The following is a 25983-nucleotide window of genomic DNA, read 5'->3' on the forward strand; positions in this document are numbered from 1 at the left end:
TATATTATATATACAAATTAAAAAGAAAAAGAAAAACTCTACTTGACTTGTTTCTCATTAGATGTAATGAAATAAACGGTATACGCTTTATTTTAGAAACATGGCACGACGAGCAAACCGCTAAAACCAGTACGTTTGGACAGCGAGGAACAGGCAAAGATCGCTAAGGCAGGACTCGAGATGAAGTTGATAACCTCGGAGATGGATGCCGAGACGGAAAAGTGGCAGGAGAGCGGAAGCGCTCTAGAAGAGAACAACGACATCGTGAAGCGGGCGAAGAATATGTCGTCGATGGCATTCTCGATGTACCAATTCACGCGAGGCGAAGGCGCCCTAAAGACCACCCAGGACCTATTCACCCAAGCTGAGTATTTCGCCGAAGAGGCAAACAGATTGTACAAGGTTGTGAGACAATTCAGTTACCAGGTACGTAGCGGCTGGCTAATACACCGATGTAGATCGAAAGAGAGATGACACACGTTTTTTTTAATTGGACTGATGTTGATATATCTATATATCATCCTTACTTCTATAATCATTCTTTTACCATTGTTTATTATACGGATTCTATATTGGACTTGATTCCGCGTTTCTTGATCCTCGCTATATTGGAAATCTTTTCACTTATACATTCGCTATTAAGTTTTCGTTTCTTCGTAAGTCGCAACGTCGAAGCTGCATCAAGTCTGCATCAAAAATTTACTCATATCTTAATTCATGCTAATATTTTTAATATTTAATGGTAGATGCTGACAATAATTATTATTGCTATTTTAACATTTAATAAGAGAAATTTCATCATACGTAGAAATGTAGAGATATTCGTATATCTTTCATATCATAATATCTTCAAAGTAGATATATGTTGATATATACTACTTGATTTCAGTTGAATTTTATTATAAAGCTTAATTTCGGATTGTTCAATCAATAATATTTCGTAATTTGTTCAGTAGATATATGATAAAAATTGAAAAATTAGAATAAGTATTTTAATTTTTAACAAGTGTAAAAATAGAAAATATCAATTGAAAACGCTAGCTTACTACCTTATTATTATTTTATTTTATGCTACTATAAATGTAGCTTCCAGACCAGAAGTAGCTTCGACATGCGTTATTAGCATTAGACATGTTCGAATTAACACGTTTGCTACCCTCTTTCGAACCCCTCCTAGCTAGGCCGAATATATAGTCACCTGAAACCACTTTGGTCTCTCTTTATACTCTTCTTAAGAGAAACAACAAGACGCTAACCTTGTAATATATTCTGTATTATATACAATCCTTTTTATACCCTCGCTCTTGAATGCCTCCATCCAGGTAACTTTTTCTCTCTTTACTTTAGACCCTTTTGAACTAATAGATATCATTTTCGCCCTAACAAATCATTCTCGTTGCCATATATATTTACATATATATATATATATTTATATGTATGTATAGCGCTCACTCTCTCTGCAGCGTCAATGTTCTACTGTTGTTGGATGTTGTCATTACATTTGTATATACTATGTTTGTATTGCTATGCAACATCACGCACGTAAATTTTCTTATTGATCATTACGAATATATAGAAAATTGTTTTATACAAAATATAGGCAAGTATAAAGATGTTGGAATAATTGGAGGTTATAATTGACATTTGAGAAAGAAGTATCTCAAGTCATCGCCAAAAAACTGACGTGACAATTTAGTATACTCATATGAGAATCAAGTATAAATATAATTTATATTCAAAAACTCAATTAAACTCTAAATTTTTTATTTGTATTACAATTGTCAGTACACGATTTAAGTAAGTTTCGAAGATTGGAGCAATTTTCGCGTATATCATGTCATTTAAATTGTCATAATGAACGTTTATGATTTCGTTAGTAAATCTATTTTATGTACATACATTTACAACTTTTTTTGTACGATTAGTAAGGTGTGTTTTAGATGCTACGGGAATGCTTCCGTCTATGGACGACGTCTATGTGCATTGTGGTCCCTCTCCTTCCACTATCTGGGGCATGAGTATTATGTCTCACAATTTTTGCTAGCTTCCTTCGTCGTATGTTTTATCAAACCGAGTATCGAACAATATTCGTCAACAAATACATAATTTAATACTTATTAATACATAATTTAACACTTCAGATATTAAAAATCAAATCTTTAGAAAAGTTAAAATCTGAGAAACTTATCTGTTTTTCTCGAAAACATTTCATTAATACTTTGGTAACTAATTCATTAATACTTGGTAATTAATATTTCGAGATATAATATATCTCGAAAAAACAAAGTTCATGAAGTAAGCTTGCAAAAATAATAAGGTCTGTACTATTTCACTGCCACTTCACACAGTTACTTTAATATCTGTATCAAGAAATCTTTTACGTGCCGTTGAAAGTTTTGCATTGTGTTTTCTTAGGACAGATAGACGATCTTTCTGTTAACTTCTTAGATGTAAATTTCTAATTATCTGCGATACGTATTACAAAAGTATTTATTATTAGTCATTTAATAAACTATCACAACAATAGAATCAAGCATCTTGCTTTACAGAATCTTTAAGAAATGCTAAATATATACAGAAGTAATATCGCAAGGTAAATACGTTCAAAAATTTTCAACGATTGTTAATTTATACTATACTATCGATCTATACTATATTATCTATATTTACATTATTTATTTTATGATCACATAGTAAATATCAAGAGAGAAAATATAAGAACACATGCTGCAAATTATTTGTTTAAACTTATGTGTACTTAAATGTTTTGATATGAAAATTATTAAAAAATAAAATATAATTCTTAGACATATAACATATATCGAAAATAAATAATATAAAATTTTAATTTTAGGTAATTTTATTTTGATATATAAACATATATATATATATATACCATTTTACAAATTATTTTTATTAATAATAATTAAATGCTATATATTAAATGCTTTTATGTATATTATTGAGTCGTTGAAAATATTAAATGTGAACGAGTTTATTTTGCGATACGAACGAAAACGTAAGTTTGTATACGATGTTACATGGGTGCAGGTACCAGGTGGACCACACAAGAAAGACCTCTTGGAAAATTTGGATAGAGTGCCGACTTACGTTCAACAACTGCAATTCACCGTGAAGAATCCTACCGTCGGCAAGGCCGCCACTTTTACAAAAGTCGACAATGTTATACAAGAAACGAAAAATCTCATGAATGTGATCTCGAAGGTGGTCACAACGTGTTTCGTCTGCGCCACAAAGGTGAGTCATAAGAATATTTTATACACCCGATCCATCCATTTTCTGAATGAACGAAGACATGTTTTTGCGCAAATTTCTTTTATGACTAAGGTTGCCTGTATTGGATGAGTTTGTATACGATCTAAGAGAAGAGGAAGAAAGTATAATATTTTATTCATAATACCTTACGATCATGTTTCTTGCTAGCATTAAAACGTTAGCAAGAATAACAAATTTTATATTTACAGGTAACTTTAGCCTTTCGAGGCAATTTATATATAAAACGATAACATAAAGCTATAATTATGAAAAATGACATCGAAAATTATTTATGAAATAATACGAATTAAGAGATTGTGAAATTCTCTTCAGAATGTATTAATCTGTGTGAATATTTGTTGTATCGAAATATTAGTTGCTATCGGCAACTAATAAAATATTGTCGTTACTTGAATGAACGTTACAAATAATTTGCATTTTCATATTGTGAGACCGCGTTTCAAGTATTCGCACAGATACCAAAATTGAAGCCACAAAGATACGCGTTCAGGTGAAAAAGAAATCGAGTGTACGTCTATCTCCTTCCATTCTATTCAACGCCTAGCACAATCTCGTCATGCCGCAATACATGGAGCTCAGCCCGACGACGGTGCCCGGTCAGGCCGAAGAGGATTGTTTGTACCCGATTAGCCCGCAATTGTTGCCCTCTACGAGCCCTTACGTGCAACCCCATCCACTCACGTCCGCACAATTTCACAATATCCTAAAACCACCCCCTAGCCTGAACCTGTCCCTACTCCCCTTCAACACTTACAGTCCGGGACATCCCAATGTCGGGCTGTCCCGGAACTCTGGCTCCTTCGCGCATCCATCCGTCTTACCGTATACGACGCCCGGAGCACAGCAGCCACCCTACTGCCTACAGAATCTGCAGCTCCTCCAGCTGCAGCTGCACCACGCACAACTGCAGCACTTAAGACACGCAACGCTACCGAGATAATAGCAGCCTTGTGTAATACGTCGTGCCGTAGCACGTGGCACGTGACACTGTCGTTTCACGCGCACGCACGCACGCACACGTCGAGAACACTACACGTTCTTCGTACAGGTTCGACCTTGGTTTCATTTCAGCTTCTTCGTTTTATTTCGTATCATCTAATTTCAATCGTGCTAGGATCGAATTGTCGTAATTTCAATAACAGATTTCCACCGACAAAAAGATTATTTTTTCTGTTTTCGAATTTCAGGATGCATAAAAATCGAAAGTTCGTTTTCGCGATTACGTAGCTCTAATTATTCAACTCTGAACTTATTTGAAAAATGTTTATGATATTACGACGAATTCTTTTAGCTCCTGGCTTCGCGGCTTATCAGTCTCTTCTTTATTATAGCTGACATCAACTTTATTTGCAGCTTCTTTTCTTTCTTTTTATATAACTCGCGCGTGTTGCATTGATTTCGCTTCGATTTAACAATATACAGCGCGACCCATGACAAATCCATCCACCGATATGACCATGTAACAATAACTGATTTGAATTAATCCATTTTCAGCTACTTTACAGGAATGGCTACACCATGTATCTCGTAATGAAAAATCTAATATTCCTCCAATAATCTCAAATACTCTGACAAACGAATATCATATCTTTATAGAAAAATTATTGTACTTTGTTGTTTAACGCAATAAATTCTTCAAAATAATATTACATAAAATGTTACATTGGACTAAAATTAATTCGTTTTATCTTTGTCAGAGTATATGATCCTTCTTAAATACACTAGATCATAAACTCGCCAAGTATGACGGCAAGAGCGCAACAATGTCACACAGCACGTGACATCTTCTCGAAAATATGTTTAATAACTTTCAAATGCTAACACTTTGAGGTACCTATAATATTAACCTACAATCTCGCGGAAGCTTGTGGAAGAAAAACCACGTATGAATTTCTTCATGCAGGGTTGGCAGGAATCGGACAGTGTGGTTTTAACCAGTGTGGTTTTAATCTGGTTTTATAACCGCCCCGGTTAAAATCGATTTTGGACACCCGGTCAAAATTTAAAAATAATATTTTGTCCTGCATTACTATTATTAACACAGTTTTTAAGTTAACTCAGTCTAGAATTAAGATAGAGATGAAAAAATAAAAATTAGATCAAAATAAGTCAGAAAATTGTTATTAAATTATTCTTTATTATTAAGGTAAATGCACTTTTAAAACATTGCACTTCAGTACTAAACTACTAAAACGAAATAAAATACTTAGATAATCTGGACAATCTAATATATAGTAATCAGTAAAATTAATTGTACCATTGAATTTTTTGCTTTTTATATTTAAAATTTGAAACATTGTTACCAATTTTGGAGATTGGCTGTACAACGCACACCGTGAGGACACTAGTACTACATCAGATATCAGCGCTTTTAGAAAGGTAGGAAGAAAAAAAATTGAAGCTATCGAAGTACATTAGGCAACATCTGGTGAGCTTGCAACAATAAAAAGTCGTTAAAAGTTCTTAAAAAGCAAAAATACATTTGACTAGCGATTTTGACCGGTTAAAACCAATTTTGACCACTGCCCAGATCAAAACAAAAAAAGTGATCTTTTTGCCAACCCTGTCCTCATACTAGATTTTCGTAGGATTTTCGGCGAGCTTCCGCTTTCTCCCAAATGACCTGTAAGAGCCTGGAGGCTCGCGTCATGTATCTCATATAATAATCTTTTTCGTCCTCCTACGTCTTTTCAGTACAACCTGGATTTCCGAGGTCTGTCGGCGCGCGGGGCCGGCGGCTCGCCGTACAGGGGCGGAGAGGGCGGGGGAGCTGACGGTGACGGTGGTGGAGTTGGTGTCGACGGCAGCAAGACGGGCTCCGCCCCCGGCAGCGATCCGTCTGTCTGACAGTTTGGGATGGCCCGACGGGCCAAGGGGGACGCTCGCCGCACCCGGGTTTCCTTTCTGCTTTTCTAGGGAGAACCTCGCCTGCCCCACCGACCATCAAAGCGACGTACACGTCGACCGGATGTCGCGGAATTGCCGTCAACAACAACTGTCGGCAAGTACCGCGACGACCGTGCGGGATACAGTATTCGGAGGTGCCTCGCCTGGCCGGGATACGTTCGTCGTCGTTTTCGCGAAGACGACGTATTGCGCGTAGTAACGATATTCGGAACCTGTGCGTGAGGAAAGCGTTCCTCCTGGACGCCCTGATGATTTGGTATTTGAAAGGAGAACGGATTCAATTTAACGCCTTCGCGATGTAAAATGAGAACGATCGCGAAAGTGTTGACTGTGTAAAAGAATCCTGGTTGAAACGTTAGGATTGATCCAGTCCGCGATGATACTCTCACATTTCGATCAGAGAGTATAAAGCAGTTAGTCTCAGTATTAATCAACGACTTATGATATGAAAAAGGTACATGTATTTAAAATGTTGCAACGGTTCGATGTGCTTGGACAATCGTTTAAAGTGTAACGAAGATACTTGGTCGACGTGTACGTTTCGCCAGATCGTTTAATTGTATACTTTAACTTCCAATCATGAGAAACAGATTTACACGCTTCTGCTGTTAGTGAGCAGGTCTCAGATGTACGCGTTTTTACTCCAAGCAAATGAGTTTGGGAGCACACTTATTTATACGGTCGAGTTCCGCCGTGCCACGCGTGGTAATCGAGGCGTGGGAAAGCGGAAAATCGAGCCAAGTTGGTACCACGTGGAGTTGAGCGTGAAAGTGGCGGATAAAATGTGCGCGTCTATGTAGTTTGCGAAATTGCTCTTTGATTCGATTACGTGATCCACGCTTTGATCATTGGCAACACCGGTGCAATTGTCGCTAAAAATATCGAATAGCAAAAGCTGCTCGCGAACAATGAAATTCATTTTTACACCTTACAATTAGGATAATTAAATTACGTTTTCACGTTTCAATAATAAAATTTCTAAGAATGAGGTTACACTAAATATTGCGGCGTCACATTTCACTACTGCTACGTTAATTAATAACAGCATCACTTTCCTGTTGTTTCATTTGCACGCCGTATTTAAGAGCATTTCGTTAACATACATGGGTTTAATAAATTACAAAATTAAGCTTCCAATGATTACTCAATTATGAACTCTAAGTCAATTTATTTAACACGCAGTACGTTTTGTTACGACACTAAGCTAAAGTCGCTCAATACTTTCGGTATAAGGAAGAACATATCTTGCAAATACTCGGAATCTCATTTCATTATCTTCACGGCGAAACTTTTCCGCCAACATACACGGCTGCGCACAAACAAATCATTCTTCCATATCGAGAAGTTGGTGCAACGACAATAATTAACAAACATGTCGATCGCAGTGCCTTTTAGGTGTGAAAACTTTGTCGAAACTTTGCCGAGGTTCATCCTCGGCTCCCGAAGTGTTACGCCAACTTCGGTAAACAGATTACGCAGAGAGGAGTCTCATATTATACTTGCAAGAAAATAGCTCGCGCATATACATACATCTGCATGACTTTAGCGCGTGATCGTCAAGGCGTACTGTATCCGCGAGAAGCTTAAAAAAGCTCTCTCTGTATCTCTCTCTCTCTCTCTCCACTCAAAAGCAAATCGACGAAAATTAAGCAGCGTATGAAAAACATTCTGAAAAACCACACGTCACCGAACGGCTTTCCCTTCTCTTGCGTTACATTCAATTCACTGGCTAATTAGAGAAATTTGAACAGTGGCGGTCTCTAAAGCCTTTATACTAGAGTCTACTCACATGAGAAATACTCTCTTTTCTTACATTCGCTAACAATTTTATCTGCCATTCTTCAAATTCCTCATAGCATATCCATGTGTCTAAAGATACTACAGTTTTTAAGCACTGACTTTGCAATTAAAAATCATTTTAGAAAACGGATCATTTTTACGCAACTGCGGTATCTACGAAAAATAATGCAGTTAATCGAGTCTCCGTAGAAAAAAAAAGACACTCGTGGGGCAGGAGGTCTATCGAGGGTGACCTGGGAGCGGCAGCAGGGCGGTCAGGGACGTACTTTGTGGCAAAGACGTACATTCTGTCACCACTCGAGATCGCAAGCTGCAAGTCAGCCTAATTTTCATCACTTGTACAAAATGGATTGTCCGATTTGACGATATTTGTAATCATATGAATATGTTAAAGTTCTCGCGAGAAAGAGACCGAAGAGGCTGTTGAATTTTACGATTGTTCTCAAATCGGGTATATCCGGGACATTCATCGAACAAAAAAACGTCAAAGTTCCTTTCGATGCCACAAAGAAAAACGAAAAAGAGCGATAATTATGCAGAATCGCTTTTAAGACCGTTGTGAACCCTCCAAAGAAACGACTCGAACCATATGTTCTATCAATGTATCGAATGCGATTTCCGATCTATCGAATCAATTGAATTGTAAATACAAGCGTGAGTTAAAAGTGAAAATAGATTCTCAAACGCACCACGATGATAGCACGCGTTCACGAAGAGCTCGAAATTGTTCTATATTCCCGGGATACCCCAAAATTCCAGCATGTTCGAAACAAATTTCTAGCAATACGTAATAGAGAATTCGCCCGAGTAGAATTCGCATTAGTGAACTGCAATCCGGCGATTGCAGTCGTCGAGTTCCCTTCGTATGCGCGAATGCTCGCAAATAAATGGCGGAAGCGAATCTCCTGCAGAGACGCCGGAGGTTTGCTCTAGCATGCGAAATCGCCGCGATTGAACACGATTTCACGACAAATAGATACTATGTAGAGGTTTTCACGATTTCTCCTCGATGTGCGACAAGATTCACGAGAGACACTGGAAATTTATCGGCCGATTCTTAGCCTGATCTTCTACAGGCTGTGATAGAACATATATATCGTGACGATAACAATGATAACATCGGAATATGTTATTGTTGTTACCTTTTCCTTTAAAAAAAAAAGGAGAAGATTCGACGAATCCGGTCGTACATCGAGATCGCGAGAGAACTGATCATTGTAGCAAGATAAAAGTGAATAAGCGATAATAATTTAATGATAATCTAGTATTATTAATGTTATAGCCGCTGGTTAACCAGCGGCAATCGCGACGTCTGTATATACAACGTTATGCGTATGCAAACAAGATGCGTTGACCATTCGTGCATTTCACGTATGTACCTACAAGTAAATGCACGAAAGAACACACTGTTCTGCGTGTACGTATTATACAGAGTTTGCACAAAAAAATAATCTTTTCACAACACGAGAGTGTATATCCATGACGATTATTCGTTCCGATTTAACGCTAGAACGCCCATTTGCTATTTCTTTTTCCTATTTTAACTTTCCACGGATTCCGATTTGTCAAATGCGATAGATCGTTGATAGACCGATCTATCTTCGGGTATTTTAGCGCTAAGCGAAGTTCGTTTGCTGGAGCGATCTTGAGAAGATAGATGGATGATATATATCTCATACAGATTGATCGAGATATTCTCACGCAGTTCCTAGAGTAGAAATATTAGCTATTGTCGCTATTATCGCAATTATCGAGGGACACGAGTTTGCGAATCGAAACATTGTGGACTGTAATTTGGCGTGGAAATCTTGACATACGCATTGCAATTGCGGACACATACATATAAGCACACATAGATATATTTACGCAGCACTTTTGTACAGACTCTGTATCATACGTTATCGCTCTATATTTAGACTATTTAGGGTACGTTCATTAAAATGGTGAGTAAGTTCAAATTTTTTTGTATAAAACGGCACAAATATTTTCTATGGGGAAACGGGGGCGAGTTCGATCGTAAATGTTGAGTTTCTATTTTATTATTTTTATTGCCCGGTTCACACGTCAGCGGAATAGATGGTCGTCGCGCTAGTTGATTGCGTTTATCTATATTCTATACGGAAGAAAGAGAAGCTCGCGAAATATGTTGTTAAATATATGTACTTATGAACAATTCCTATGCAATAATATACGATGATGATACTTTCTCATGAGTATGTGTACGAGAGAGAGAAAAAAGAAAGGAAAGAGAGAACGAGTAACAATGAAAATAGCTTTAGTACATTCGTATCATATAAACGCATTCACGAACGACAATGCACTATTATATTTCTTCATACTGCATTTTTGGTTATTTTCTGCTGTTTCTTTCGTCGCGTACAATATAATTCGATCGACAATTGACTGCAGAGAGATTACTAATCTTTGCTTAAAAAGTCAGTAACGTTCACCCGCGAAGTACTGTTATTAATTAAGTCAATAGCAACTTAAACGCGAAAAGAGACGCTTAGAGTTACGATCGAGATCCATTACGATCAACTAAGATCTCATACAAGAGATGCTGAACTCCCCCACAGGGTCAAGTCCGATTACTTTTGCGTGAGCGTGTTGGAAATCGCGGTGTTAAAAAGAGTTCTTAATAATCTATGTGTGTATGTTGTCCCTAATCCAATATAGCGGAGAGTGGGCCTGATTGATTGTATAGATAATTCGGCACATTGCTAATAATTCTTACTGAGATTGATCCTTGTAAAATTTATCATTATCAATGTCTCCGATTATCTACATAGCCCACCAAATCCATTTTCCCCTATGATTCTACCTCAATTTTCGAAATTAGGTGCTTTAGATTTTTTCACGATAAAAGATTGTTCATAGCATGTGTACGCGCATACTCGTCTCACGTGCGTCCCTAGATATAACATAAGGATATCCCAAAACTATCGCCTTTTATTTTAGCTGTGATCAATTTGGAGTCAATTTTTTCTTAATAGAAGTTTCTGAGACTTAAGACGAGCTGCGAAAAAAATAACTTCTAAAATCCTTGAAAAAGGAGTAACTTTAAATTCAAAGTTTGCGTCATTTAAGAAAACAGTGCAATAGTTCTGGAATAGCCTCTATAACGAACACCTAGATATGACGAAAAAAATCTAACAGCAGGAAAAATGTTTCTTTTTCAACATAATTTCAATCAAAAGCATTTATTTAAACATATAATGAAGATGATAATATGTGGTATCGTATATTGGTTGTTCCAAATGATTAATATCATCTTTAAAAAAAAATTGTCTATCTGTTGCTGTCGGTTGTGCTTATTGTATCTGAAGAAAAGATAATTTAATTTTTTTACACAACTACACACAGAAGATATTCATATGACGTTCGGCTTGTGGTTCTTTGTGCAAATGATGAGACATTCTCGACACCAGAAATAATAATGTAATAATACTAATAATTACAAAATAATAATAATAAGAATAATAATAATAATTCATAAAATTATAATGATAATTAATAAGTTATAGTGCAAATCGTAATGATATACATATTGATAGTAACGACTGTTATTAGTTGAACTATTTCGTGCCTGTGTGATCGAATATTACCATGTTACGGAAGTAAACTTGTAATTTGTTCGTCAGCAAAATTTTAGTTTACACACGTATATAAACGTATATTACGTTAAACATAAAAAATAAAACTCGTAATATATATATATATATATACATGCAGTCTTGCAAAACGTATTTGAATAGGGAAAGTGTAAATGCAGAGTGATCGTTTGAAAACAATATACAACGGTGACTTTTCCATTTTATACAATCTAGTGGATTAAAGTACTTGCGAACTTCGTACTTGTGCTTCGTACTAAACGTAACTTCAAAAATTCACCCCTGGCATTATTAATCATTAATAATAAGTTAAACAACATCAATGACAATAATTTCAACTAATTACTCGCACGTCGGTCCTTTTATTGCAATCGCATCACTTGTATTGATTATCGTTATCATCGATAACAGGACATGATAACAATCATTTCAGTTAAACATTCAAATTACGTTTTCACAATCCATTCTAATACTAAGAATATATCAAAGTGTGAATACCAATTAGAAGTAAATTGCACAGATTCTACATAAATCAATGTAATTTTTGTATACTTTATATCAACGGGTCACTTTTTGTGCGATTGCCTTCTTTCTCTTTTATTTTTCATACCGACGTGCTGCATCTCAATAGCAAATCGGTGACCTCATTAAATGAAAAATATATATGAACATGAGCTTATAGTAATTTAATATTTTCCTAAGAACGCCAGACACATCATATTCGCAATTATTTACCGTAAAAAAGTTAAGTATACTATAAAAAGTGTGAAATAAAATTTTATGGACATTTAACGTCTATCCTTGACAGAGAAGTATAACATAAAGTGCAAGGCCAGTGCAAATTATTGTCAAAGAATAAGGGATTCAAAGTTTCTATTTTACTATCGTGGCTACATACACGATTAATTGATCGCGAACCTATGCGTCGCGATTAAATTTATGTATCCAAATACAATTCAAATATTTCATAGAAAAACCCATCGCACTCTCGATATTCGTGATAATGTTATTATCCACTAGATGGTCAATTTAACGCGATCTAAACGTAAAATCATTATCGATCTTTAACTAATACAAAACTGTAATCTCTTCGACTTTTTCAAACATTTCGCCAAATGTTCTTTCCTATTCAATGTCTATTTCGTAATTTAAACATATGGAAACAATACACGTATCGTACAATATATGGTAGCGCAATTGCGACGGTTGGTAACGATAACGACATGATAAACGCGCGATAAATCGTTTATTTGATAAATATCTTAATTCCTTGATAAAAAAAAACAACTTGAAATTGTTTAACTTAAAATTGTATGCTAACCGCATGCATAATAAATGTTCGCATGTAACGTAAATTAAATATTAATTTTTTACATACAAGAATCCAAACAAATCTTTAACATATTCTTTTAATGTTTTTTGAAACTGCTGTATCATGTACTGAAATAAAATTAATATTAAAACATGGAACACTATAGAAATTATTTAAATATAACAAATGCAATCTATCACATAATATTAAATTAAATATAAACAAATAGTTTAACAAAACAATACTAAACTCGAAGATATCTATTCGATAAAACTAGCAAGCGTGAACAACAGAAAATGGATTTTTCTGATAACGCTCGCTGCAAGCTTTATGCGTTGGATAAAAAAAGATTTAAAAATCTTTGGTCGGATATAGCTAAGTATTATAATAATAATTGTCACGAAAATTCTTTCGAAATAAAGCATCTCGTTGTCGTTCCTACCGTCGTATGCGAGAGTGAATCTTCCATTTCGAGAAACTTATGTTTAGATGATTTTTCGATGAACAACAAAAAAGATCTCTTGATATAAACTTATACATATTTAACAAAGTGTCCTAGTCTATCGTCTCACACGAGTCGAGTCTCGCGAGACAAGAAGAGCTAATCAAGATTAAGGGGTGGATAGATGAACGCCTAGATCACCTCGACTGATACTATTGAAGTGAATTCGTAATTTCAATCGACGATTAATAAAATATACGTACCATCAATATATTAAAATTTATCGAGTTTTATTAGACGTTTACAAGACGGTGCCCGCATGCGTAACAACGTGTCGTATATTTTGCGTGAGAATAGAGTATCTATGCTAGAGCTGGGAGAATTATTTCAATAGTCGAAACGAATTATATCGGGAGATTCATAACAGAAATAAAGAGAAGAATTATCATAGCATGATAGAAGATTATACGGAGCTAAATTTGCAATAAAAAAACGTTTACGACTGGTTAATATTTAGAAATGTAATCCATTAATTTCAAACTCAATTGCTCACACGTTCATTATAAGATATTAGATGATTTTACAAAAAACCTGTTTTCATTTTGATATAAAATTAATCTGATCTTCTATTAGTTGAATCTGTGTTTTGGCTTTACGCCATTAACTATTAACATATCTATGTCGTTATTCTACCGTTAAATCATCCGAGAGATATTTTATTTTATCGCAAAAATGAGAAAAAATGCCCCGCAAATTTGCAATTTATTATGCACCATTATCATTACTGAAATACAGCTCCAGTATATTTTCAGGGTTGCCACAGAAAATGAATTTTAAAATTCCCTGACTTTTCCAGGTTTTCCAGATAAAAATGGAAAATTGCCCCATATAAAATATGTAAATTTTAACATATTTAGAGTCAAGGATTGTAGGAAAGCTAGCCTATATTGTTAAAAATAACGCAAAACAGACTTAGCATGATAAAATTTTGGGTGCAAATTTAAACCAACAAAAAATAAATTAGTATTAGAAAAAAGAATGCAATTACGAAAAAGGGCGATCAAATAAAAATACTGAATAAAATATAAATTTTAATTATTTTATTAAAATCGTTTATAGTGCACAAGTTTTGAAGGTATTTGACTATAAACGTTCAGACTTTTTTACGTTTTCCCCTGACTTTTCCCGGTTTTCCATGACCAATTTCAATTTCTCTGACTTTTCCAGGATTTTCCAGATCTGTGGCAACCCTGATTTTGTCTAACATATAAATTCTTCTTGCGATTTATTAAAAAAAGAAAGGAACTATTACCTATTCATTGCCTATTCAAAACAAATTATTCGAAATACAATGGATACATATTTACATATCTTACATCATATCTGATGTCTATCGAGTATCGAATATCGTTCACACCCAAATCACGTCCCAGCTCTAATTCACGTGTACCTTGCCCCTTCGATCGCGTCTAGATATCATTTCGAAACTACAATCTCAACTTCTGATTCTTATACATACATACATGTATACACGTACGAGCACATACTTAAACATACATATATACGAACGTTACCAGCATCGAACGAATGCGAAAAAAACATATTTGCAATTGACTCGTCTTAAGTTTCTTTATGTTCATCATCGTACAACCGTCGTGCCAAATGGCCAAGTTGCACAATGTTCGTTATATCACATAGAGGCAGCTTCATTAATAAAATATAATGTTATTTTGCACAGTCGTTGCTAGTTAATACATTCGCGGACAAAACGATGTTAATCGCTAAAAAATCAGAATCGTATCTTATTATTAAAAATTGTAAAATGGAGAACAATTTTGTTCAGATTATCGACAGAGAAAAATTGACAGTAACATATTAATAAATTCTTCATTTATTCAAATATTTACTTATTCACAGATGTTAATTATTGATCAATAAATTTTTTTACTTTATTGAACTGTTTATGATATAAAATTTATTTCTTTTAGATTAATTTCACGATTCTAATTCAGTATTTAGAGCAAAATAATCGTATTGTCCGCGAACGTATCAAGTGTGTTATAAGCTTTCGTAAGAAACATGGTCTTCCCATCGACGCTTGATGTTTTTACGAACTTTCATAAAAAGGACTTTAACCGAGATACGCACGCACATAAGCGGATGCGTAGCAAGGGTAAAATTTTTATGAAAATATGTATATTAATATCTAATTTATCTCGCAAAGGTAGGTTCCGACGCTTTACAATTATGATAAATTGAAAGACAAGACGCTTACCTACCTATATATTAATAATTGTCAATAATTAATTATCGAGCGTTTTTCTTTTTAATTTGTACGAAAGAGACGAGACAAAGTACCGATCTAGAGAAATTAGCGTTTAGATAGATTTCGTACTTCGTATTTAATGACATTATTAAATCATTATATATCGAGTATTGTATGTACTGGAGCTGAAGATGACAATGAAAATAAACTATTGTACCCGAAAAATTAAATATTATTGAATACTATGGACTCACCGAGATGCCAGTCCTACGTATTTCCGTTGCACGTTCCACCAAAGTTGAAAATTCCATCCTTCGTTCCCGTTTTGATTCAGTCCAATTTTTCACACTTATATAAAAATGGAAAGCACGTCCACTATTTTCTTTTCAACATCGTAAATCGATCGCGAAGAATTACTTATTTAGAATGTATTTAATAAATGTCCCGATATTAATTCAGCACTCCCGACATCCGTTTACTCGCGTTTATTTTTCTGAAACAAAACAAATTTTTGTACTGTTACAAGTAAATTCATAAAAATCTGATTACAAGTGGTAATCGTGGCTAATAAGAAAAAGGTCAGAATTAGGCCCTGCGTACAATAGAAGGAATAAGGAATTAGGAATAAAGAATAAACGATTTTAACCTATCAGAAATTGAATACATCGGAATACATGGTTTCTGATAGGTTGAAATCATTTATTTTTTATTCCTAATTCCTTATTTCTTCTATTGTGCGCAGGGCTTTACTGCTATATATGTATAATCGCCACATACATTATTCTACTTCCAATTACCATGCACATATATGTATAAATTGCTACACTGAAAAAAATAATAAAATTTTAATAAATATTTGTTTAAATAGTTCTAAGTAAATATTTACTAAATAAACATATATTTATTTGATACAAAAACCATTTTTTTGTTGAGTAAATATTTATTTACTGTAAGTAAATATTTAACCTAGTACTATTCAAAGAAATATGTATCTTATTTTTTTTTTAGTATATATCTATACATATACATGTATATATATGTACGCATAAATACTAATTATTATTATTAATGTATAAATACTATCAATTATATACATAAATACTACGTATTTCAATTAAATTACATAATTACGTAGATATTGCGATTACAATATCAAATACAGCAATTTTATAATTTTATAATCACGAGAATGCATGATAAGTAATGCGTTTATGATTACAGTTGAAAATGATCACAATCGCGGCTAATAATTATCAATATTTTAAATAACTCCCACATCATTAATTAATCTGCGGAATCCGCTCTGTGTTAATTACGATATTATTGCATAGAGTTTACTTGGCGGAACTATCGCATATTTGCTGTATTGACGCCATCGTCAGTATTTCGTCAAGTATAAACTATGTGCAATTGTAGCTCTTATTTGAACAATATAATTTTGAGATACATTATATGAATAAATACATTAACCGAAATATACGATAATAATTAGCAGTGATTTTTTGCAGCAGCAATTTTTTTCAAATGTAATCATTATTTCTTTTTCCTTATTGTGTTTAATATTAATGTATTATATTTAACGAAATATTACAATTAATACGAATTTTCCATTAGTGGCGCAATTTAATATCGTAAACGCTTCAAATTCCCAATTGGTATTACGAAATAATACATATTTTCGACAAAAAACATCATGATATCATCTCTTGCTGTTATCTCTGCAGCGTCGAAATTTAAACTTAACTGAGGTTGTTTTACGTCACCTAAGTTTATGATTTTCGTTTGATATCAATCAACACCGACACGTCCGTTGTCACGATCGATGAAACATTTCGTACGATATCGACAATTCGGCGCACCACTTTTATACTCTGGTCTGTGTAGATCATCGACGATTCACTCTCGACGATAAAGAGACGCGAGACCGTCCAAAGGTCACTAGCCGGACTTACGAAAAATTCAACGTCGAATAATTTTCTCGCACATGTACGTCATTCACGACTTCACGTTCAAATGAATCTATAAGATTGGGCGAGTTTTTTAATTCATCGATTGATCAATCGCATTATATATGCGCAACTCGCATAAAAATATACTACTAGTGTAATAAGTAAATTTGAATAGTATAATAGTGATGGAGAAAATTTCATTAAAATTACAACGAAATTTTATTGTGAAAATAAGTATTATTGATTAGCATCTCATATTTCAGAAGATACGCAACAAAATTATAATAAAAAAATGTTTCCTTTATGAATTCTAGAACTAATTTTATGATGCATTTATGATGCATTTATGATGCATTAATGTACATTTAATATTCTAAGAATATGCTTAAAATATTAAATAATATTATGCGCTTATAAGGATCACTATTACACTATTCAAATTTACTTATTGCACTAGTAGTATATTTTTATGCGGGAAATGCAACTTTTACAGAACAAAATTACATTTGCGCACAGTGCGATTGATCAATCAATAAATTAAAAAAAAACTCACCCAATCGTTTTCACACGTCCATCAATTTCACGCGTCGAAATTAAAACTACAATTACATTAGGCCTGTTCCTTTTGGCTGAACTTTTGCACCAGTTCATCTTTCTTCCTTTTCTCTCCAGCAGGAAAGAAGAGGAAGAAAGATGAACTGGTGCAAAAGTTCAGCCAGAAAGAACAGGCCTATTGTTTACGGACTGCACATGCGCATCGTGTTTGAATAAGTCAGTAAGCATTTTTGAGTATCTACACAGCGTCGAAATCTAAACTTACTGCAACCAACTTGCAATCGCTGCGGTTACGACTCTTGTCCGACATATTTGCTACCGCTCCGTAATGACGTAATCGCCATGACACTACGAAATAATACGTTATGACGCTCACATGGAGTAATCGACGCTCCAGACGTTTGTTTGTACCTATTGACGATTCGCTTTCGATAAGAGACAGCGAGATACCACGGCATTTCGTTTTCGTCTGAAATTAATTCGTTAATGAATCATTTCGCGTATCTGTATAGTATCAAAATTTAAACCTACTCCGCTTACACACCGGAACTTACTCGACACGACCGTTTTGCCGTTCCAAGATCGGTAATCCGCTGCTGTCCATTACGAGAATCGTGCGATTCGGTTATTTCGACAATAATACTCAATAATATTTATGTGCACTAATGATTCACTCTCGATGAGAAGAAGCAAGAAAAAGGCGCGAGAAAGTCCGAAACAAACGCCTGCCAACATGATCGGTCTCGAGATGCGTCTCGGAGCAGTCGTAGCACACACGTTTGGCTTCTGCCTGTGTCGCATCCCCTCTACTCGGGTTGGCATCACTGGCCGTGTTCGTATATCACCGCCAGTTGTTAGTAGCTGCGTTCGGAACCGTCGCTCGGATGCCTCCGATGTCTCGGATTCGTTATCTGTCCTTCTTTAACATTAAATGTTAAACGAAGACAGATAATGAATCCGAGGCATCGAAGGCATCCGAGCGACATTTCCGAACGCAGCCAGTATACGCAGCAGTATAGTATACGTAACGGGAACTATAGACTTTCAGTACTGGCAGTCAACTGGCAGTAAAATACGAACATGGTCACTGTCGGAAGACATCGAATTGTAACTGCTCATGCGCGCCGCATTTAAATCTACGTTAAGAGACGAGAGACGAAAAATAATAATCGAGAGATACATATTTATTTATTACGGGTTACAACATCTAAATACAACATTTAAATTATAAATAAAGAGTATATGCGCTTTTTAAAAAAGCTGATAACCGAGGCAGAAGAAAGAGGTATTATTTTTTTATGCGTTAAATGATCTAAACTGTCTATAGGTATTATGACAAATATTTATGATGTAAATAAAATGAAATTTCTAGAACATAATTTGTATGAATAAAATAAAATTTCTAGAACATAATTTTTATTGATATAATTCTTATTAATATAATTTTATAAATATAAAATTTTCATTTAATAAAAATTTTATATTTATGAAATTATATGCTATATTTATAAATATTTATATTTATAAAATTATATTATATCAATAAAAATTATTATATGAAATTTTATGATCTCAAAAAGAATACGACTGGTAATCCTAAACCGATTGTAAAAAAAAATACTGATTTAACTTTTAAGAAATGTTTGTTTGAATAGTAGGTGAACATTTAATATATTTAAACATAAATATATTATTTACTTGATACAATAAAATATATTTAACTATCATTTTTTTTATTTTATAAATATTTATTTATCATAAGTATAAATGTTAAGTTAGTACTATTCAAACAAATATTTATTAAAATTTAGTACTTTTTTCTCACAATCAGTCTACATACGACAACACGTTCCTACTAATCAATCACATAATCTTAATATTTGACTCTTTTACGAATTCCCATGAAATCAATATTTTATATAAATCTGATATTATTGAAGGAGATATAATGAATGCGCAGTACGTCGCAAACATACATATATCTGGAGACACGGTAGTGTCTCGGCGTTAAGTAGTATATTACGCGTCAAGTTGCATCAATATCGACGTATATATAATATTCGTATGGGTGATGCGCATCGTGTCTAAATTAAATAATTTATAAACATTGCATCATAAACATTGATTAAAGAATTAATTGAGTTAATCGATAATTTATTTAACGAAAAGACGCAAATATCGTAAAAAAATATACAAATATGATTACCAAGTACGAATGAGCCTGACATCATTTAACGCAACCAACCATACTCGTATGCTGCTAAGGTGCGCATGAACTAGAGTGCGGTGAGAAGTGAGCGATCAGTGAAAGCATTTGCAGCCTACTTCGCGACTAGCAGCAGCTGAGTGGTAGACGTCAGACGAGTAGTCGACAGTAAGGCATCATGGCGATCGGTTAGGGTGTATATTGCTCGAAAAATTTACTGTGATCTCGTACACGATTTCTATCGTGAATTAATTGCACCGAATTTCTCCTCGGACGACCGCACATCGATTTTTTGTTGTATAATAACGTCCAAACGCGAATGGCATAATGGTGAAGTTGACCGAAGAGATGGTCGTGGCTCGCACGCGAGTGTCAGACTTTTCCGCCGTAAAAAAACTCAATTGCTGGTGAGTATTTATATCAACATTCTCAGTCTCTTTAACGGCATAACCATATACGTCATATGAATTAATTACGGCGACTCGATTGTTTCGAAGCAATTAAACACGCTTTGATTTAGCCACATGCGAACAAAACCGTGCGACAAGGTTATCAAATTTTTCTACAATACCATGGGAAAAAAGAGAATTATGATCACCCGAGCGTAACTAACTGCTATTCGCGAGACTCCAGCATGTGAAAGAATACATGGAAATATACCTGACCAATTCTACCTACGTCTAGCACAATTTTGTTTATATTCAAATACATATGTGCAGAATAATATGACAGTACATAGCTAAATTCTAGGAATGTTTTTATAAACGCTTTAGGAATATTTTTATAAACAAAATGTGCCAGTAAAACGTTGTGAGGCTTTAAATAATTGACTTACTGAGTAAATGTGACTTATTAAAAAAATTAATTCATACACTTCGTACTTTGTTTCTATAGCACTGCTTTGGTTCAGTTTATAAACATTGTCGCAATAAAAAGCATTTATAATTCAGGAAATGAACATTGAATTATAAACGCTCTTGTAAAGTTTGATCATCTATTTTAGAATGACTCTGTGTAAAAAGTAAATTATAACAATATTTTTCTCTTTATATTGAATTAAATTAATATATTTTTTAGGGGAACAGAATTAACAGATGTCAGTATCTTAAGAAAAATGAAGAACGTGGAAGTATTATCATTGAGGTAAGTTGAGATATTTGATAAAATAGTTAAATGATTATTGAAATAAGAAAAATATTGTGATCTATAAAATTTCATTCATAATAATATAATAATATAGTATGCAATTTAGAATGACGCTATAAAGTAGATTCTTATCCTTTAATACACATGATTGAGTCATTTGTATGCATTTCTTTTCTTTGAAATACTAGGAGCACCTGATTAATTAATGATCTTTATTCTTTTCTTTTTTAAATACACAAACTTCCAAAACTTTCTAAAGACGTTAAAATATATGTAAGAATCATTTAATAAATTATATCATTTAACAATTTACATGTACTAATAAAAGTAATGAAAATTAATCTGGAACATGAACGACCCATCGTGTATAGTAAAGAAAAATCATCGTGTGTTAAAATGAGTTAAAATGCTTAGTAATAAATGCTTTATTACGCAGAAACGTAAACTCGTTCTATTGATGATCATGATCTAAGATATTTTTCATCTTACGAAAACATAGAGGCTGTGATGTATTCCTACTTTGGACATGATTATGTTAAACTCATGGTCACAACCCACAACTTCAGAAGTTGTTCTGCCCACACGTGCTTTAAATTCATTGTGATTCGTGTGAGATAAATATTGAAAAATGAGCAGATATGAAGATCAATATCTGGGATATCTGAAGTCTATTTTTAAAAAAGATTAAAGATCTTTTATTTTTTGACATATTAATTACAGGGTATAATATAAAGAGATAAGATGAGCTTTTTATGAAATAAGGAAGAGATAAAAACGTATACAATTTTCTTCCTTTTATATAGAAAATAACTTAAAAAAATATATGTTAAATATATGTGAAAAGAAATATATGTATGTTCCTATGCAACTTTCTATTTCAATAATCATAGTGTTACAATTTCTTCATTGATTTTATTAAAAGTCTATTTTACTTATACATTTGCTGTTTGGAACAATTATAATGAACGATTATAATTATAAGGCATGTAACTTTTATTTTAAAATCATTAAAAATCACTAATAATTTTTTCTTATATAATATTAACAAAAATAAAAGTCAATATTATAATGTAGATTTCTTTTATATCAATTAAACTTGATTTATATTTACATATGATTCATATTAACTCATTTTATGCTATGTATATATGTATGAAATAAGAATAATGAGTTGATAAAACTGTTTTATACGAACTATTACATGCGAATTGCTATTAAATATTAATAACTTTACTTTTTTGTTTAAAATAGAACAGATTAATTTGAAACTGTTTAAAGGATAAATTTGCTTCTCTTTCTTTCTCTATCTGAAATAAAAAAGTAATAATTATATTTATATTTATTTTTAGCATAAATAATATTAATACACTTGCTGATTTTCAATACTGCCACAAACTTCAAGATTTATTTATAAGACGAAATAATATCAAAGATTTAAATGAAATTTGCTATCTTCAAGGATTACCTAATTTACGAAATTTGTGGCTCGGTGAAAATCCATGTGCAGAAAGGGAAGGGTAAATATTTAGTAACAAATACTCTTAAAATTAGAAACTATGGAAACTTTATGATGCATCATTATAATCCTATTTTAATAGATATCGATTGTCTGTACTTCGAGCTTTGCCAAATCTTGAGAAATTAGATGATAAAGTAGTATCACCCGAAGAAGTGCAAACTGCAATGACAATAGGTCGACCTTTAACACATCCTCTTGAAATAGATGCTTCTCCACAATCGGATGTAGTAAGCCCAGAGGTAAAAACATATTTCAAAGAACATAACAAAAAAATAATATGGTCATGATAACAAAAAATTGATGGAATACTAAAATATATTATATGCAATTAATATTCATATTATTTCATCAATAGTAATTTTTTATACTTTATGCTTTATGTATTAAAATTAATAGCTTTACGTTTAATTGTTACTAAAATTCATATACTTGTATACAAATATTGATAGCAGATGTATTAATATTGATAGCAGATGTATTAATTTTAAAAATTACGTGTATTTTAAGTGCGTTTTTAACAATCCATTGAAAATGCTAAATAACATTTATAACTAAATTAGGATATTACAATTGAATACATTGAAGAAAATGAATTGGGACGATCTAGGAGGTACAGTTCTTCTAGTGATCAGGTAATAACAAATTAACGCATTCTTTAATTGATTTTCTTACCAATCACTAAAATCATTTGGTAACTCACAAGATCAATTATTAAAGAATAGAGACATATTCATATATACATATATGTACGTATGTATACATGTAAAATTGCTTTTCAGAGAAGCTTTGACGAAACGCAACATACGCATGAAGAATATGATCCTGATAGAAGAAATGCAAATTATAATGCGTCATCGTCACATCATTACTCACAAAATAATCAATATGCATATGAGGTCAGTCATGCATATCATAAAATAGGAGTAAAACTGTTTAATAATTATTTCTGAAAGCAAATAACTATTAATAACAAACTATAACTGTGCTGAACAATTATTTTAATATGTTATGTCTTAAACATAATATTTTTATGTTAGAGTAAAAATGTGATTAATTCATTATTTTGATGTTATTATTGAACATATTAACCAGTTAAACTAAAAGAATTAGATTTCAAGCATAATTATAACTTAAAGTCGCTTGGTTATACTAACAGCTACAAAATGGACAATCAAAGAGTCAGAGCAAAGATGACACTTTGTGTGCAGAGTCACGAAGCAACAATGAGACTGTGACCACTAACACTCTTGAAAAATCCAAGGTACATTTAAGTACAGCCCATTTTTAAACATATTTGCAATTGTCATTTATATTATCCATAATATAAACAATATATTTCATAATCAATAGTATCATATTAACGTTTGTTAGCAATCATTATTAGACAAACCCTCGAAATTTACGCTTTAAATATTTGTTGGCTACATGTCACTTTGTATGACTCAGTTTAGGAGATGTTTAATGATATATAATTTTCCTTTTTTTTAATTGCTTTAACATCTAACATATTTTCTAACATTTTTTCATATTGCTCAAAATAAAATTAGAAATAAATAAGATTTAACTAATTTATGAAATAAAGTCTATAAAACTTGTATATCTCTTCTGATTATACTTACATTTGAAAAGGATATAACCGATAGATTGGAGGAAATCACAAGACAGAGGTTGTAATTTATAGAATAATTTGTTTTAATTATAATAAAATATATAAATAATTCTATTAAACGGAACAAACATGAAAATCTCTTAGGCCCAGTTTCACAACTCATGGTTAACCAAGGTTCAACTTATTTATTATTTCTTCCCAATTCTAGAATTGGAAAAAGATGAGAAATTTCGATTAAGAGTTAAGTTGTGAAACTGGGCCTTAAGTATATAAAAATTTGAACTAAAATAATATAATATTTGATTACGTCATATATTACATATATTTATTATATATATTTAAGATAAATAGAAGATATTCGTTTTTTATTTATTATTTTTTTATTGTTTTATTGTAATAATATGAGATAGAAATTCTACAACTAAAATGTAAAACAATTTTCTTAAAAATATAATTTACATATTGTGCATTGTTAGCAATTATTTTATAGAAAACAATGTTTTAGGATTACGATGAACGTCCAGTAGTACATCGACATAATGGAGATTACGACGAAAGACGAGCATATTCTGAATATAGCGGAAATGAAGGATCTCAGCGTATGTATACATCAACACCGCAACGTACGCAATATGCTGTCAATGAATTTGCAGATGACAAACGTAATGACAGAAATAACTATAATTATGATGAAAGATCAAGATTAGAATATGAAGATTTGCCACAACCACCTCTGACACCTCAAACAAGAAGAATGATGGTTCATCATAATGAAAAAGTTAGCTATACATATATATATATATATATAATTATATTATTTTCATTTTATATTAAACTTAATGTGCAAAATCCGTAATATTAGTTGATCAGACATTATAATACAGAATGCTGTATATATAAAGTTTTTTTTAAATTAATATGTTTTAATACTATTTAGGAAGACCCAAATCAAATGCAGGGTTGGATAAGACATTCTGAAAAAGACAAATGCAGAAATCAATTTCACTATCACAGACGGCCGGTAACAAGAGTATGTTTATGGCATTGTTTTAAAGTATGATAAAATTTGAAGCATTTCCTATAATATGCGTTTTCCTTTTAGAATTCAAATATATTGTCTGCTGTATTATGCTTGGTTAAAGAATTGGATTATCCAAGTCTGGAAGTAGTAGAAATGGCTGTTAGAAATCGAATGGATGAACTAGAAGAATGATGTTTCTGACACCGTCCCCAAAACCCACAGGGGACGGTCGCTTTCTCTCATACCGGCAGCATGTCTTCTGTTCCCAGCCCAGAATTCTCCGATTCACTTGATTCCACGATAACTTTGAGCCAATATGCCGATAAAGATGGGAATTACAACG

At 32.9% G+C, this 25983-nt stretch overlaps 2 protein-coding genes across 9 annotated transcripts in view; both read left to right on the forward strand.

Annotated features, from left to right (window-relative positions):
- The window catches only part of alpha-Catr (alpha-catenin related), a 51668-nt gene extending 43466 nt beyond the window's left edge, over positions 1-8202 (forward strand). For 3 of the 5 annotated variants that reach the window (XR_001936584.1, XR_001936585.1, XR_001936586.1), the window contains exons 9-12: positions 97-426; positions 3052-3258; positions 3842-4345; positions 5992-6065. Coding sequence is in view for 2 of the 5 variants with exons in the window: in XM_018446559.1 (XP_018302061.1) it covers positions 97-426; positions 3052-3258; positions 3842-4237 (933 nt within the window). In the remaining 3 variants the exon portion in view is untranslated. Of the gene's footprint in view, positions 1-96; positions 427-3051; positions 3259-3841; positions 4387-5991 lie in introns of those variants that run through there. The other 2 variants (XM_018446560.1, XM_018446559.1) reach the window with 2 other exon arrangements.
- Positions 8203-20443: 12241 nt separating this feature from the next.
- Positions 20444-25853, forward strand: LOC108721708 (protein tilB homolog). Of its 4 annotated transcripts, XM_018446387.1 has the most exons (11): positions 20444-20752; positions 21423-21488; positions 22841-23008; positions 23090-23249; positions 23571-23642; positions 23790-23906; positions 24167-24271; positions 25125-25218; positions 25273-25397; positions 25557-25649; positions 25722-25853. In XM_018446387.1, exons 1-11 carry the CDS (start codon positions 20673-20675, stop codon positions 25830-25832), a joined length of 1191 nt encoding a protein of 396 aa, XP_018301889.1. In that variant the 5' UTR covers positions 20444-20672; the 3' UTR covers positions 25833-25853. The 4 variants fall into 4 exon arrangements, with proteins under 4 accessions (XP_018301889.1, XP_018301888.1, XP_018301891.1 ...); XM_018446386.1 differs by having other exon boundaries at positions 25125-25397; XM_018446389.1 differs by lacking the exon at positions 24167-24271 and having other exon boundaries at positions 25125-25397.
- Positions 25854-25983: the final 130 nt, after the last annotated feature.

This window comes from Mycetomoellerius zeteki, unplaced genomic scaffold, assembly GCF_001594055.1.
Source record: "Mycetomoellerius zeteki isolate Tzet28-1 unplaced genomic scaffold, Tzet1.0 scaffold182, whole genome shotgun sequence".
NCBI lineage: Eukaryota > Metazoa > Arthropoda > Insecta > Hymenoptera > Formicidae > Mycetomoellerius > Mycetomoellerius zeteki.